This window comes from Zootoca vivipara, chromosome 5 (genome assembly GCF_965207765.1).
Source record: "Zootoca vivipara chromosome 5, rZooViv2.hap1.1, whole genome shotgun sequence".
NCBI lineage: Eukaryota > Metazoa > Chordata > Lepidosauria > Squamata > Lacertidae > Zootoca > Zootoca vivipara.
Genome location: NC_142588.1, coordinates 76,530,663 through 76,546,638, shown reverse-complemented (window position 1 = coordinate 76,546,638; position 15,976 = coordinate 76,530,663). Strand labels below are relative to the sequence as shown.

The window sequence follows — 15,976 nt, the reverse complement described above, 5'->3', positions numbered from 1 at the left end:
TTTTTCGGTGACATAAGGTGATAATTGTGTAAAAGAAATCCTTCTCAGAATCACAAATGTGTTTGGCTCTGAGCTTTGAAATTTTCCTATCTGTATGCAAGCCATCTTGTGCTAGGTTTGCCTGTTTCTTTCTAGAGTTTAAGTGACTTTCAGTTTTGCTTAGCAGTTGTTCAAAACAAGGAACAAGTGCTGAACCCCCATACAGTATTAAGTTTCTTTTGTCTGCAATTAGATTTGGACAACGTAGCGGCACTTTTCTCTTACCGTAGTGCAAACCATTGGAAAAGAATAGCACAGTCTGACAGTCTAGGGTTGTCAGACACAACATTTCCTCCTTCGGGGAGGACACACATGCCGATAAGCACATTGACAAAGATATGGGTCAGATAAAGCTCAGTCAGCTAAATTTAAAACAATACATTGAAAAGGAAAACAATGACGTTTCTCATGCTTCTGGCACTACGTTATATCTTCCATACTTTGGTATGGAACACAAGTGTCAGCTTTCAGATTACATATTAAAATTATACACAGGAGTCTGTAGGACAGAAATATCAGTAATTTGAAAATTACAAATAAAGAGCACTCAAGAGGGATAGCTATATTAGTCTGCTGCAGCAAAAGCAACAAACCTTTGGCACTATAAAGACCAACAGATTTAACATAGCATCAATTTTCCTAAACTCAAGTCCACATTGTCAGAAGATAATGGAGATTTTTACACGGATAACAGTTCAAATGTGACAAACTCCAATTATAGAATAACATCTACCCCTGACTAAATAACTATACAGTATTGAGAAGCAAGTTCCCATGCAAGAAACATGAGCTGTCTGCTGACCAGCAAGTTTGCATATTAGCTTGAAAGAGTAAAGAGACATCCATGCTTTGACTAAGTGAAATACTAGTTTTAGGAGAATAGTTCTGTTTCCAAAAATGTACTTTCAAAACAAGCAGAACTATTTCTATTTCCCACATGGTATGACCAGCTGAAACAGATAACACAGCCTACAGAATCCTGCATGCTTGATAAAAACCTCCAGCTGCGTTATCTGCACGCCTTTTCTGAGAATGAGTCACACTGAGGGTATCCAAGTCAGAGGTCACACATTCATCAAATGTCATTCAAATATAGGAAGAATGGGTACAAATCCAGATCCACACTTCACAAAGATAGCAGTTCTATATCCGGCTGGGCCCTGCTAGGCAGCTAGATCATAGCTCTACAGCTAGCGACTTTAAAATAATGTAAACACAAATTCCATTCAATCAACATGAAACCAGCATACCAAACTTCATAGGCCAACAAGGCCAAATCAATTAATGATGGGGCTCTCAAACAGGAGTCCCCTGGTGATTAGCAAGGCATATTATACAATGAGATCCCCTCCACCCCTGCTTCAGGTGTTTCTTGCCTCAAAGGACCTTTGCACTCTTCCTTTGTAAATTGGAGAAAAGTCCACAGCTCAATTGTCTGGCAACACCTGGGCTCTGAATGCAGTGCATCCAAGAGAAAAGATCAATAGCCCCTTATCTTTTGTACACAAGGCACTTCCTCAAATGTCCACCCAGGCCTCAAACCTATTCTTTTTAACCTTTTCCCCTCTGAGTTGTGATGTCCTGCCTTAGTTATCATACAATGGATCCTGGCCCTGCACATTTACTCAATACCACCCGTTTCCTCTAATAAGGCTTTCTGATGCTGTCATTTTTCAAGATTATGATGCCAAGAACCATCTTAATAGATGTGGAAGTAGAGGTGAGTGGCAAAAAAACAAAGAAACAACCACCTGTAACAGGAAACACAAGCCACTGCAAATCTGGAATAGAAAGCCATTCTAAGGAATCATTCATAATCATTATTATTATCCTACCTTACAGAACTGTTTTACTAAGATAATGTATGAAGTGCTTCCAACATTCCAATTCAAATGCTAGGTATTGTTATTATTTGCTGAGATTGCTCATGCCAGTGTTGTGAGTGATAAAACTTTCACATTTCAATACAATTAAACAAGGATTTCTGTTTTAGCCAGGTGTGTTATCTGTATTAGGATTTGTAACCTAAAGCTACCAGTACTGGCCAAATTGTTTATAACAATTACAACCCTGGTAAGCGGTTACCATCGTTGGCATTAGTGCAGATGTAACACTACATCACCTTATAAATCCAGCCCGCGGACAGTCCGGGAATCGGCATGTTTTTACATGAGTAGAATGTGTCCTTTTATTTAAAATGCATCTCTGGGTTATTTGTGGGGCATAGGAATTTGTTCATATTTTTTTCCAAAATATAGTCCGGCCCCCCACAAGGTCTGAGCGACAGTGGACCGGCCCCCTGCTGAAAAAGTTTGCTGACCCCTGCACTAAACCATGGTTAAAGTTGACAAGGGAGGGAAAAGGGACATTTATATCAAAAAGTAAGTGGGGAAACTCTTGTCTATGTTGGCTCCTGATTCGCAAACCAACCCATGACTGAGTTCAAATTTCCCATGTTACAGCTGGAAGGGCAAAATCATATTCTCACCTGTCTTTTTCACAACAGGGCAAACCTTTAGGTTGCTAAGAAAACTCTTAAACTGGAGTTTCACCTCTGATGACAGCAGACTTTAAAATAACTTTCCTACCATGACGTTACTGAATGGTACTAAACAATTCAAGGAACGGACACTGACCTCTAAAGAATCATTTGAACTATGGTTTTATGAACATGAATTCATCGGGATGCAAGCTGGGTCTGGCAAGCCAGCCAAAGTTTGCTTTTCCTTGAATGACATTAATGAGTATGTTACTTTTAAAAAAAACAAGGATGAATAGCACATTCCAACCTTTCTCTTTTTGATTTGCTAGCTGCTGCACACTGTTCAAAATCTTGATTTAGCTGCTGTAGTTTCTCTTGAAGTGTTTTCTCCCGTTCTATGCTGCCTTCATAAAACTTCACCTTCACTTCCATTGCTTTTACTTTCTCTTCCAGCAGCTTAAACTCATGGAGGATCAAATAGCTGACTCCGCAATATTTACACACTGTCTCTTCCCGGGACATCTAGAAGGGAAATGGTAAGCAATATATTTACAGAATGGATTAAATTAAATAAAGTGAAGTAGCAAATCACATACAATGCTGAGTTAGGCCACTGGAACATCAAGCCTCAATTGTTTACATTGACAGGCAATGAATCTCTGGGATCTCTGACTGGAGTCATGGGTGGAATCTATACACCTATAAAAAACGCTGTGAAAATGCTTTTTTTTAAAAGCGTTTTGAAAAATGTATTGATTTGCCACAAGCTCACCATCGCCATCTAATGTCACATTTGTATAATGCACTTAAAACGTTATATTTGCAGCTGTATAGCTGAGTCTATAGAATTGTAAAGTTGGAAGGGACCCTGAGGATCATCTGGTTCAACCCCCTGCAATGCAGGAATATGCAGCTGTCCCATACAGGGACCAAACCTGCAGCCTTGGCAGTATCAGCACCATGCTCTAACCAACTGAGCTATCCTGGGATCTTCTGCATACAAAGCATGTGCTCTAGCAGTGAGCTACAGCCCTTTCCCAACTGGATATAGTAGCATTAAAGAAAAGTCTAGGGGGCAGCGGAACCAGAAATCACAGCTGTTTCCCCCATCAATTAGACTGTTTGCTATATTAGCAACAAAACAGATTAAGATCTGACCAAAGAAGAAGAAGAGTCTTGCTACTTGTAAACAGCAAAAATAATCTGAGCCCCTGTGAGTGGGAATTTCTGTTTGGAGAGGCTCTCCTGTTCCCTTTTCCTGCTAGCTGTAGCAACATGTAGCTGGGTGTTGCTTCTGAACAGAATTACTGTAGAGACAGAGAAGCCATTTCTACAGTGGGAACAGTGTCTTCTGTCAGGGGTTGCTGTGTTCCAGTCTTCCACTCTGCCTTTGCCATCTGTTAGTTTCTGCAACCAGCAGGAGATGACAGCAGAAAAATAGAACATGGTGGCGCTCATGCAACTGGGGCAGGGACAAATCTCCAACCCCTGGTTAAAAGATACTGAAAGTTGCGAAAGGTCTCCATCAGGTCTCCACATAACCTAACAAGGGGAGGAAGCATTTCTTGTAAGAAGAGCCCTTCTGGATCAGACCAAAGGTTCATCTAGTCCAGCATCCTGTTCTCATAGTGGCCAACCAGATGCCTACAGGAAGACTGCAAGCAACAGCACTCTTTCTACTTGTGCTCTCTTTTGTTCTTTAAAAGGGTTAAAAAAAAAAACCAAGATACTGAGTTATTGACTCCTTTGGAGCACTTCAGACAAATTAATTATCATCTCTTGCCTGACAAAACCACATCTGCGGTCCACCAAAACCATGATTAGGGTAGTGTACATAGAGAACATCATGTGATGCGCTGCACGTGTCACTTATGAGTCACACAGAAACTATGAAATCTGGCAGGTGTGGGAATATTAATCATCTACACAGGATGTATTTCAGCACACAATTACTTATTTGGGTGAAGCGGAGTTTCTTTAAAAAAGAAAAGAAAAAAAGATTTATAAGCCCTGCAGCATAACTCTGTTCCCCCTACACTTTCAGTTCAGTAATTCTCCCCTGCAAAATGCAACCCAATTTAATTACTCCTGCTTGTGTGCATGTGCAGAAACTGAAGTACTGAAACAACATTACTCAAGCATGTAGGATTACTTCAGCTATATCAACAACATGCAAAATTTTACCTTGAGAAAAGAGGGCAAGAACCACAGAACTTCCATGTGAGCACACACGTTTCTATCTGTGCTCCTGGACTATCGTTATCTAAAATATTTGAATTCTAAAGCTACCAGAATCTGCCAAATGATAATTTGGCATTAGAATCTGGTGCAGATGTGACAATAGTTCTCAGCAAACCATGGTTTAGCATTCAGTAGCCAGCCCTGGTAACAGGTCTGATGTCCTCCCTACACACACACACACACACACACACACACACACACACACACACACACCGCAGACCAAGTCCCCACCCAAAAATAAAAATACGATGCAGCATGAATCCCTCCTCCATGTGCACAAGCCACTGGACCATGTTACTTTTTAAACTCCTAAGAAACCTTACTATTGTGAAGACAATCATACAAACACCGGCACCAGACTTTAGCTTAAACAATGTTCTTGATGGGAACATAACAACTGTATTGCAACATTAGACCAACACAGGTAGGCAGCTCACAAGAAAAGCATGGCAGTGATAGTTTTCTCATTTGCTTGCCCCCAGCACCTTGTACTTAGAAGTATATGGCCTCTAAACATTGAGTGATCATATGTAATGTCATGCAGCCATTACAATAACCTCCAGCAACTCTGCAAATCCAGTCAGCGAAGGCAGTTTAGGGTTCTGAAGGGTAGGATAGAGCAATATGGAGTAGTGGAAGAAATGGCAATTTGAGACAAATTGGGGAGGCTAGTCATCAGATGAGCAAAGGCACATGGAAGGGAAACATAATGAATGGGGCAAGCAGAAGAAAGGAGCAACCTAAAGAGGCCTCCTATCAAGCAATGCAAGTTGAATCTGCCATATATTAATAACATTCTCTTCTGAGATCACCAATGGCCACCAAAGGGAATTGGCAATATGTATCCAGCCTAAATAACCACACAAACCGGTAAAGCATTTATAATGCTGAACTAATTGCATGATTTTTTACCCAAAACCATGTTGGGACAGGACCTGTCATCAAATTATCAAATAGATTGTCAAAACAAAACAAAAACTACCCACATCCCACAGCATATATAACTCATCATATTTCCATGAATGAAGAAACACTTTTGACTATACAGTGGTACCTCTGGTTGCAAACGGGATCTGTTCCGGAGCTGCGTTCGCAACATGAGCAGTACACAACCCACTTCTGCGCATGTGCGAGTCGCGATTCGGTGCTTCTGCGCATGACATCATTTGACGCTTCTGCACATGCGCGAACCGCCAAACCCATAAGTAACCGGTTACATTACTTCCTGGTTCGGCGTGTTCGTAACCCGTGTTGTATGCAACCCGCAGCATTCATATCCAGAGGTATGACTGTACTACAATTATTTTAATTTCGTATTCCACTCAAAGCCTTTGAAAGAAGATGACGTTTATCTGATAAGAAAGCTTCCTGTGAAGAAGGGGGAGGGAAAGAAAGAGATTCTAATGTATGCAAAAGGGAAGAAAAGACAGTCAAGCTTTGCAGCAGTCAAAACAATGAACACTAATAAGATGTAATTATGAGACAAGCCGTAACCAAATTAAGAATTCCAATGCCATACCTCGTTGCTATGCATTTTAACTATGCTTTGATAAAAACTATGCATCTGAGATGTTGGCTCCAGGACTACTATGCAGCCTTTATTTATCCTAATTCTTCTTTTTGCCTCATGAAGCCTGATCATTAGCTACAGTGGCTCTGAAGGAAATGAAAAATTAATTCTGTTTTTCCTGGCAGTTACAACCTGTGCTTGGAAATATGAAACTGTTATTCAGAATAAATACCATAAGGTTCCAAAGTACTAAAATTACTTATTGAAAGGGGACAAACTGAGCTGTAATGTGAAGGGAAGGGAGGGACTGTTATCCCAAAAAGAACATTGTGATTTCTTGCAGCATCACTGCTTCTGTCTTTCAAAATAAACAGTTTTAGACATTCCACTTCATGTCTCCAGTATGAGCAGGGCAGTGGAGAGGGAGCGGGGGGGGGGGTTCCTGCTTGCGGTCTATCTGGAAATGTCACAGAAGTGTTAATTACATTATAGTTCCTAAAATGAACAAGATGCTTTTACCATTGCTAATGAAACTCAGTTGTGTTTAGTTGAGAATTATCACAGGCTCATCTTCCTTGCACTTCAATAACTTGATTGTACCTTTCACTGTATATTCCTAATCTCATATGGGCGTGAGTGGGCAGGGGGTGGGCATCTTGGGACTCACTCTAGCACAAGTGACTTAACTGCTCTCTGATTAAAGTATGATTAAAAGTGCCAAGAATACAATCTAAGCATAGGCAACATAATGGATCAATTTAATCACAACTTAACATGCATTTGAGCCGTATCTGCCAGGTCTGTGCCTATGATTTCTGAAGTAACAAAGGACCCTACTTTTGTCCAGATTGCACATTATACGGCAACAATTCCAATTTGTTATGTTACACATAATGGGAATATAGCGGAGGCTGGGATAATATGACACCAGGCATGTGTATGTTTAAGCCTTTTATTTGTATATCCCCACCGTTCAGGAATATGTTGCCCTGCCCATGGAGGAACGATCCATTAGGCTAGAATGCTGAGTTAAGGTGGGGAGGGATCTGGGGGCGGAAGGACATGGAACAGAAAATGCTAAGGGGTGTCCATAAAAAAGCAGGAGAGTTTTGAGAAACCAAAGGAATTTACTTGCAGGGTTCCTTTAGACATCTGATTGACCATAGTGAGAAAAGGATGCTTGACAGGATGGCCTTTGACCTGATCCAGCAGGACCCTTCTTAAGTTCTTCTTCTATTGGCACCAAGTAATGATGCACAAAATCAAGGCTGTGGAACCTTTGGCCCACGAAGGGCTGCTGATTCACAGGAAAAATCAAGAGAGGCAGGAAGTTTGCAGCCTTTCAGGATTTCATCCCTCTTTCTAAACCTCTCTGCCATCCCATCTCTCTTCCTTTCAACAGCACGCCATGTCTGTGGGCTGTAGGTTCCCTATCCCAGTACGAATTGAAAGCACTCGGAGAAACAAGCTCAATATTGTTCTATCACATTCCAACCAAGAATCCATCCCTTGGGTTAAATGGAGTTAAGTGTAACTGTGTTGTAAACAGAAGTTTACTTCCTTATAGACATTGCTTCAAACCAGCGATTGCGTCAGAGGTCAGCATCATGGAGACTTGCCAAGGCTCATCAAGCCCCAGTAGGGGGCCTGATTCCAATCCCTGGAGACTCCTGGCTCTGGTGATATTCCTCATCTTCCTGCTGCTGCCTGTTTACCTGTCTTCACCAAGCAAGCAGTGAAAAGAATGAGAAGCAGCAGTGACCACAGCACAACTTTACATCTCCCTTTCTCTTTCTCTGGAGGTTGGTGAGGATTTGGCCTGAGGTGGGGAGAGGGAAGCAAATGGATATGGCAACAGCGGTGAGGAGAAGGAGATGGGTACAGTGTGAGTGGAGGATCAGCTATCTTGCCCAAGGGCCCCCTGGAACTGGCACTACTTCACACAGAAACACAGGAGTAAATATTGTTTAAAAGGTTAAAGGAATCAGTACTTGTAACAAAGTACTGCACTGCCTGTACTACATGTGAAATGGATCATGGGGTCTTAGTAAGTAGAACATAAGCTTAACATGAGCCAACAGTGTGATGCAGCAGCACACACACACACACACACACACACAAGTCGCTAATGCTATTCTTGGTTGTATCAGCCAAAATATGGTGTCCAGCTATGAAGGGAAAGTCATAGTCCTGTCTTATTCTGCCTTGGCCAGACTACACTCTGTCCAGTTCTGGGTGCTACAATTTAAGGAAGATTATGTGCAGAGAAGGGTGACCAAGATGATCAAGGGTTTTCTCCTGCTCCAGAGGCAAGAACGCAAACAATGGTTTCAAGTTACAAGAAAGGAGATTCCAACTAAACATCAGGAAAAACTTTCTGACAGTAAGAGCTGTGTGACCGTGGAACAGACTCCCATGAGACCTTGGAGATTTTTAAGCAGAGGCTGAAAAGCTATCTGTCACTTAGGATCTAGCTGAGATTCCTGCATTGCAGGAGGTTGGCCTAGATGACCCTTTGGATCCTTTCCAACCAGGGCAGTCTCGAGCAGGTCGGCCGCCCTGGCGCTGAGGGGCAGAGATCGCTCCGGCGCCCCCGCCCTCGCAGGGCGCAGCATAGTTTCCGCGCAGCGCCCTGGCGCACCGCGCCACCGGGGGTCTACCTAGAGCCGGTCCTGCTTCCAACGCTACAATTTTATGAATCACAATTTTAGTATAGCTCTTTATTCCACTCCCCACAGTGTATTATGAATGACCCCCCCCTACCCCTCCAGGTAATTTGTGCTGTCAGGTTTAACAGGACCAATTACCTGCTCAGAACTCTGCAAGTGCAGTCCCTGATCTAACAACAGGTAGTAAATGTTTTCTGAATGCACATGCAAATCCTCTTCCAGAAAGGGAATCCATGAGTGGAAGCTTGCACAAATCTTCCTTGTTCAATTAAGAATTATTATATATGGCAGAATATAAGGCAGAATATAAGGGGCAGAGGAACCAGAGACCAAATAGCAAACATGCGCTGGATTATGGAGAAAGCTAGAGAGTTCCAGGAAAACGTCTACTTCTGCTTCATTGACTATGCAAAAGCCTTTGACTGTGTCGACCACAGAAAACTATGGCAAGTTCTTAAAGAAATGGGAGTGCCTGATCACCTCATCTGTCTCCTGAGAAATCTCTATGTGGGACAAGAAGCTACAGTTAGAACTGGATATGGAACAACTGATTGGTTCAAAATTGGGAAAGGAGTACGACAAGGTTGTATATTGTCTCCCTGCTTGATGGCAGAAAGTGAGGAGGAATTAAAGAACCTTTTAATGAGGGTGAAAGAGGAGAGTGCAAAATATGGTCTGGAGCTCAACATCAAAAAAACCAAGAACATGGCCACTGGTCCCATCACCTCCTGGCAAATAGAAGGGGAAGAAATGGAGGCAGTGAGAGATTTTACTTTCTTGGGCTCCTTGATCACTGCAGATGGTGACAGCAATCCCAAAATTAAAAGACGCCTGCTTCTTGGGAGAAAAGCAATGACAAACCTAGACAGCATCTTAAAAAGCAGAGACATCACCTTGCCAACAAAGGTCCGTATAGTTAAAGCTATGGTTTTCCCAGTAGTGATGTATGGAAGTGAGAGCTGGACCATAAAGAAGGCTGATCGCCGAAGAATTGATGTTTTTGAATTATGGTGCTGGAGGAGACTCTTGAGAGTCCCATGGACTGCTAGAAGATCAAACCTATCCATTCTTAAGGAAATCAGCCCTGAGTGCTCACTGGAAGGACAGATCCTGAAGCTGAGGCTCCAATACTTTGGCCACCTCATGAGAAGAGAAGACTCCCTGGAAAAGACCCTGATGTTGGGAAAGATTGAGAGCACAAGGAGAAGGGGACGACAGAGGACGAGATGGTTGGACAGTGTTCTCGAAGCTACGAACATGAGTTTGACCAAACTGCAGGAGGCAGTGGAAGACAGGAGTGCCTGGCGTGCTATGGTCCATGGGGTCACGAAGAGTCGGACACGACTAAACGACAACAATATATGGCAGAAAATTGGAATACTAATCCCTCTTTAATAATGAAAGTATTACTTTAATCTTGCATTTAAAAAAATGAAATGCCAACAGGCCTGTGACACATTATTCATTACACAAATCTCTCATGTGCCACTGAATCCTGTTCCCATCCCCACATCTGTGTACTCTGGTGTCCATAGTCATATTTAAAGGCAGTTCATACTGAAAGATAGTTGCAAAATATTTATATATAAAGCCTTTTCATTTTACCTTTCAGAATTATAATTCCTGTTTTATAAGGCTGCTGAAAAATGTGCAATACGATCATATGTGATACCCATGTCAGAAGTGAATCCCACTGGGATTTATCCAAAGGGTATAGGATCACAGGTTTAGACATGACTGTATTACCAATACAATGAAACAGATCAGTTACACATCAAGAACATTATCTCTAAATACTGTTAGTACACAGTGCAAGCAGATACAGTTACCCAGTTTGCATGAACATGCATACTAACTAAGCTTCGTGCAAACAAGCTGGCTCCCAGACAGGAGATCATGGCTTGTATTTTGACTGGAGTAAGATGAATCACAGGCCTGGGTTGGACATAATGCTAAAACAGTTCACAGAAGCACCACAGTAACAAGACCAGAGGTGGAGCACAGCGGCTGTGATCTTCTCCATAGGAGAATGCTTGCCTATTCATGCTAAACCATTGAATGAAGCTCTTAGATATATAATGTTTTCTTGAAATGGCTGCAGAAAATACAGCAATGGGAAACACAACATAACATGATATAAAATCAATATAAATCAAAGTGTCCTCACTTTCCAGGCTACTGTTATTTTTCTTTATTTCTTACTCCCCAGCCCCCTTTCATCTATTTTGTAAAATTACTGTACTTCAAAGTCCTGTCCTACTCTCATTCCATCCCACCTAAGTATCAGTCTCTAGTAGGCATGATGAAATGGCAATTTGGCTTCTCTCAGCCAGGCATATAAAAGGGGATACAAAGTGTCATTTTTAATTATTTGGTATTTGTTTAAAAACAACTAATGAAAACACTACAATTTCTGTTGAAATACAGTCAATTATGTTTTCAAAAACACTGGCTTGTACAGTGTACTTTATCTCATTGCATGCTTTACATTTAAAACTGAACTGAAACAAAGGAATTCTTCTATAACAAGCATATTCAGGTTTCACTCAATTTCCCTTTTTTTGGTCATTTTTGTCATTGCCCTGGAATAATTGCAAAATGCTGCCTCATTAACAACTTCTATCTGCAGTTCTGGTTTTACAGCTACTAAGGGCTTCAAAACCAACATAAATAGTGCTTCTTAATTTGACATGGTACAAATAGCATGGCATTACTTTATTTCCTAATAAAGTCCAAAGAGTATGGCTTATGAATGTATACTAGTAAGAAAAGCCATATACTAGTACAGTGGTACCTCAGTTTATGAACACAATTGGTTCCGGAAGTCTGTTCATAAACTGAAGCGTTCATAAACTGAAGCGAACTTTCCCATTGAAAATAATGGAAAGTGAATTAATCCGTTCCAGACGGTCTGCGGAGTAAGCGTTCATAAACTGAAGCAAACTTTCCCATTGAAAGTAATGGAAAGTGGATTAATCCGTTCCAGACGGGTCCGCGGAGTACTTAAACTGAAGCGTTCATAAACTGAAGCATGGGTGTAATTGGTTCCGGAAGTCTGTTCATAAACTGAATCGTTCATAAACTGAAGCAAACTTTCCCATTGAAAGTAATGGAAAATGAATTAATCCGTTCCAGATGGGTCTGCAGCGTTCATAAACCGAAAATTCATAAACCGAGGTGTTCATAAACCGAGGTTCCACTGTACTACTAAGAAAAGCCATATACGTATCACGTGCAGGTCTTCACAGAAAAGCATTCTATATGTTTTAATTAGTATGGCAAGTGGTTTTTATGCTTCTGCTGTTGTTCTTTCACTAATTTATAATTATTTTTATTCTAGATAATTTACGGTACAGTATATACTTTTGATCTCTGGATCTTTTGCGCCAGTCCCTCCTTCATGCTCAGCAATGCATGTGCATCACACATTACTGGGCATGTGGAAAAAGGCTGTCAAATGGAATCTCTTTAAGTGCACAGAGGTTTGCTATTGAAGGAATGGGTTGAAAGAGAAAGACAAAATCATTCCCTATGCTGCTATAGTATTGCATGTCAGTCACTTTTGAAAAAAAATTCCTTCAGAACTTCTGAAGAAGTGTGCATGCACACGAAAGCTCATACCAAAATAAAAACTTAGTTAGTCTTTAAGGTGCTACTGAAGGAATTTTTTTCTATTTTGCTTCGACTCAGACCAACACGGCTACCTACCTGTAACTAGTCACTTTTGAGTATTTTAAACATGAGGAAGAAAATATTTACATCTGTATAAAACAAGATTCTTCTCTTCTAATGGTGTTAATTACAGGTAGGTAGTAGGTAGTTGGACTGCCATAGTCAAAACAAAAATTTAAAAAAATTATTTTGTCATTGGTATGAGCTTTTGTGTACTATTTATGTTATACTTTTAAAATTCTCATGGGCTGGATTCTAGACACATCAAAGAATGATTTCAGTAAAACGCATTGCAAACTTTGCATGAGAAATCAGGTTAGCAAAAACGGAACTCCACAGTGCCATCTGGTGTCGCAGTGTTAGAATGCATAAACAACACATACCGTATAAGGCATTTTTTCTTTGCCAATGGAGCTGAGTCCCTGTTGAAACCTGTGACTCATTAAAGAGGGAAAAACCTTTCTGTAATTCAGAGGACATAAAACCCATATCATCCTTCTGCCTGACCAACTTTCTAGTCTTCCTCCTTCGTTATCAAACCCTTTCATTTCCCAGTAGCTTTCAGTTGGCAGAAGCTAAATCTGGCTGCTTCACAAACCCTCCCATCTCAAGGTTCATTTTTTCTCCAACTGATTCCACAATCTGTCAAATTTGGGTGTGTGTGCATGGGTTTATTTGCACAATATAATTTCTTCAAAAATCCCAGGCGCACAACTCCAAGAGGCAGTGTGCATGTGCAAATATTAATATATATCGCAGACAGAACGCAACTATGGCAAGAGTTCTGTTATGGACATGACAACAAGCTGCAGACAAATAAAATAAATAAAATATACCAGAAAGCAAAAGCTGCCAAGTTTGCTCACTGTAGCATACCTTTCGTATTTCCTCAGGTAGCGGATGCACAGGAATATGTCGGTCCATATCCTTCTATGGTTTAATACAGATTTTCAAGACTGGCATACAAAACTGTTAAAAGATTATAAACAGACAAAACTGGTTATAAGTTTGGAGTTGAAAATTCCCCAATATGACCTGCCTTGCTTGTGTTTTACTTTGGCAGCTCAAATGGCAGGTATACAATATTCCAGCCCGACAGCACAATCTGACAACAGCATTGGCACATGGAAAGATGTTTAAAAGCAATCAGCTACATTATAACATGAACACACAAAAAATCCCACAAGGGTACTGCTAGTGCACTGATGTTGGCAGAAGGTAGCAAGTGGCTGCTGCAGGAGTTTTGAAGCATACAGTATACACTCACAATGATGGTTACCTACTACATTGATTGGGCTGAGTCCAAGGCACTAACAGATACTACCTCTCCCTGTCCTACATATCAAGAAACAGAGGTGCTTTAGAAGATTTACTCTGAATTTTTCAGAAACACCAAGCTTTGGGGATAATAGAAGGGGGAAGGAAGACTCCATCTACAGTATACTGTAGCCACATCTGCCAGCTCCCCTCATGTTGTAAAACATGGACGCGGGATACTACAGTAAAAAGGAAACCAATCCTCAGATTACCTTACTGGTGCATAGTAGAATACAGTAGAATTCACAATAGAAAGGACTGGGCCAGATGGAAGCACAGTGTGACTCTGCAAGGAGTGGGACCTGCAGCCCGCCAGATATTGTTGGACTCCAATTCCCATGAGCCCCTGCCAGGATGGACCATGGTCAGGGATGATGGGAGTTGTAGCCCAACATCTGGAGGGCCACCGTTTCCTCATCCCTGGTGTAAGGCAAGTTCTTATGTACTGTAAGCAGGGGAGGAAGGTATCCAGAAGCATAGCTGCCAAGTTATCCCTTTTTTAAAGGGATTTTCCCTTATGCTGAATAGGCTTCCTCGCGAGAAAAGTGAAAACTTGGCAGCTATGTCCAGAAGTAGCTGCCTCACCTATCTTACCTCCCATCTTATAAACATGCTGTAGAGTTTAGTGCGTTGTGCAAGAAGATCCAGGTTCAAATCCCCTCTCAGCCATGAAACTATCTATCTATCTATCTCAGCCTAAACTATCTCAGGGTTTATGTGAGGAATAATAATAATAATAATAATAACACTCAAGGCGGCTTCCAACAGATTAAAACACAATACAACATCAAACATTAAAACCCTCTTCAGATGTCTTCTAAATGTCAGGTAGTTCTTTATGTCCTTGACATCTGATGGGAGGGCGTTCCACAGGGCAGGCGCCACTACTGAGAAGGCCCTCTGTCTAGTTCCCTGTAACTTCACTTCTCACAGTGAGGAGACCACCAGAAGGCCCTTGGAGCTGGACCTCAGTATCCGGGCTGGATGAGGGGGATGGAGACGCTCCTTCAAGTATACAGGGCCGAAAAAAGGAGAAGGATAACTATGCACACAGAGCTTCCTGAAGGAAGAGTGTGGCAAAAGTGTGATCACAAATGCACAAAAAATGTGAATATTTTGCAAGTTATAGGTGAGAAAATGCACTGCCCCTGCCCCAATCCACTCCCTTCTTCACATAACCGTTAAAATACAAGGCCCCATGTTCATCTCCTTTGCCTCCGGTTCGCCTAGGGAGGCGAAATAAATGAAAACAAACTTCAGCAGCCCGTCTGGAATCTGCTAAGCCAAAGCAACGGGGCAAAGCAACTTTTGTGGCAAAAAGCAGGCCATCGCTGAGCCAAGCGCCTTGCTTGCCCCAGAGAGCGAAACGCAGGGACCCGTGAAACTGCCTCATGCCAAGACCCACTGTGCTGTCTAGGTCAGTATTGCCGACACTGACAGGCAGCTGCTCTGCCCCAAGGTTTCAGGTGGGGATCTGAGTCCCAGCCCTGACTTGCTGGACCTGAGACCTTCTGCATGCAAAGCAGCTGCTCTGCCCCCGGGGGCCTCAGTCTGCCCTCCGTCCCCACAAGTCTTGCAAGACTGGGGTAGGAGGCTTCTTCCCGAGGGCCTGCTCAGAAATAAGCCCTCGCCGAGTAAGGCTTACTCTCCGGTAAGTTAGGCGCTCACTTACCCAAGCAGGAGGTGAGCAGAGCAGCGCGGAGACCGTGGGAGCGGTAAACCCCCGCAGAAAACACCGCCGTAGGCCGCGCCGCTTCCTCGTTGCCCTGGCAACCAACTTGCCGGCCAGGCAAGGAAACCAGAAGTAGGGCAGGCGCTAAGGGCGGAACTCTCTCCTCTGGCTTCGCGTCCTCCCACCGGGCGTGCGCGGTGCTGCCGAGCATTCCACGGCGTTCAACCAACATGTGCCGCTTATAGCCCAAAGTCCTGCGCGCGTTTGATGGGAAGCAAGCTCTGCTTGAGCGCAATTTCACGGATTTAAATGTATATACCGCCCTTAATTGAAAGTTCACAGGGCTGTTTACGTACAAGATAAAACCCGAACAG

At 42.3% G+C, this 15,976-nt stretch overlaps 1 protein-coding gene across 6 annotated transcripts in view; it reads right to left on the bottom strand.

Annotated features, from left to right (window-relative positions):
• LEKR1 (leucine, glutamate and lysine rich 1) overlaps nt 1–15,698 on the bottom strand; it is a 66,988-nt gene extending 51,290 nt beyond the window's left edge. For 3 of the 6 annotated variants that reach the window (XM_060274453.2, XM_088669115.1, XM_088669114.1), the window contains exons 1-3: nt 15,603–15,698; nt 13,490–13,582; nt 2,829–3,043 (exon numbers count right to left, since the gene is read on the bottom strand). In XM_060274453.2, coding sequence (XP_060130436.2) covers nt 2,829–3,043; nt 13,490–13,537 — 263 coding nt within the window. In that variant the 5' untranslated portion in view covers nt 13,538–13,582; nt 15,603–15,698. Of the gene's footprint in view, nt 1–2,828; nt 3,044–12,996; nt 13,046–13,489; nt 13,583–15,602 lie in introns of all 6 variants that reach the window. The other 3 variants (XM_060274454.2, XM_088669112.1, XM_088669116.1) reach the window with 3 other exon arrangements.
• Between the last annotated feature and the right edge of the window lie 278 nt (nt 15,699–15,976).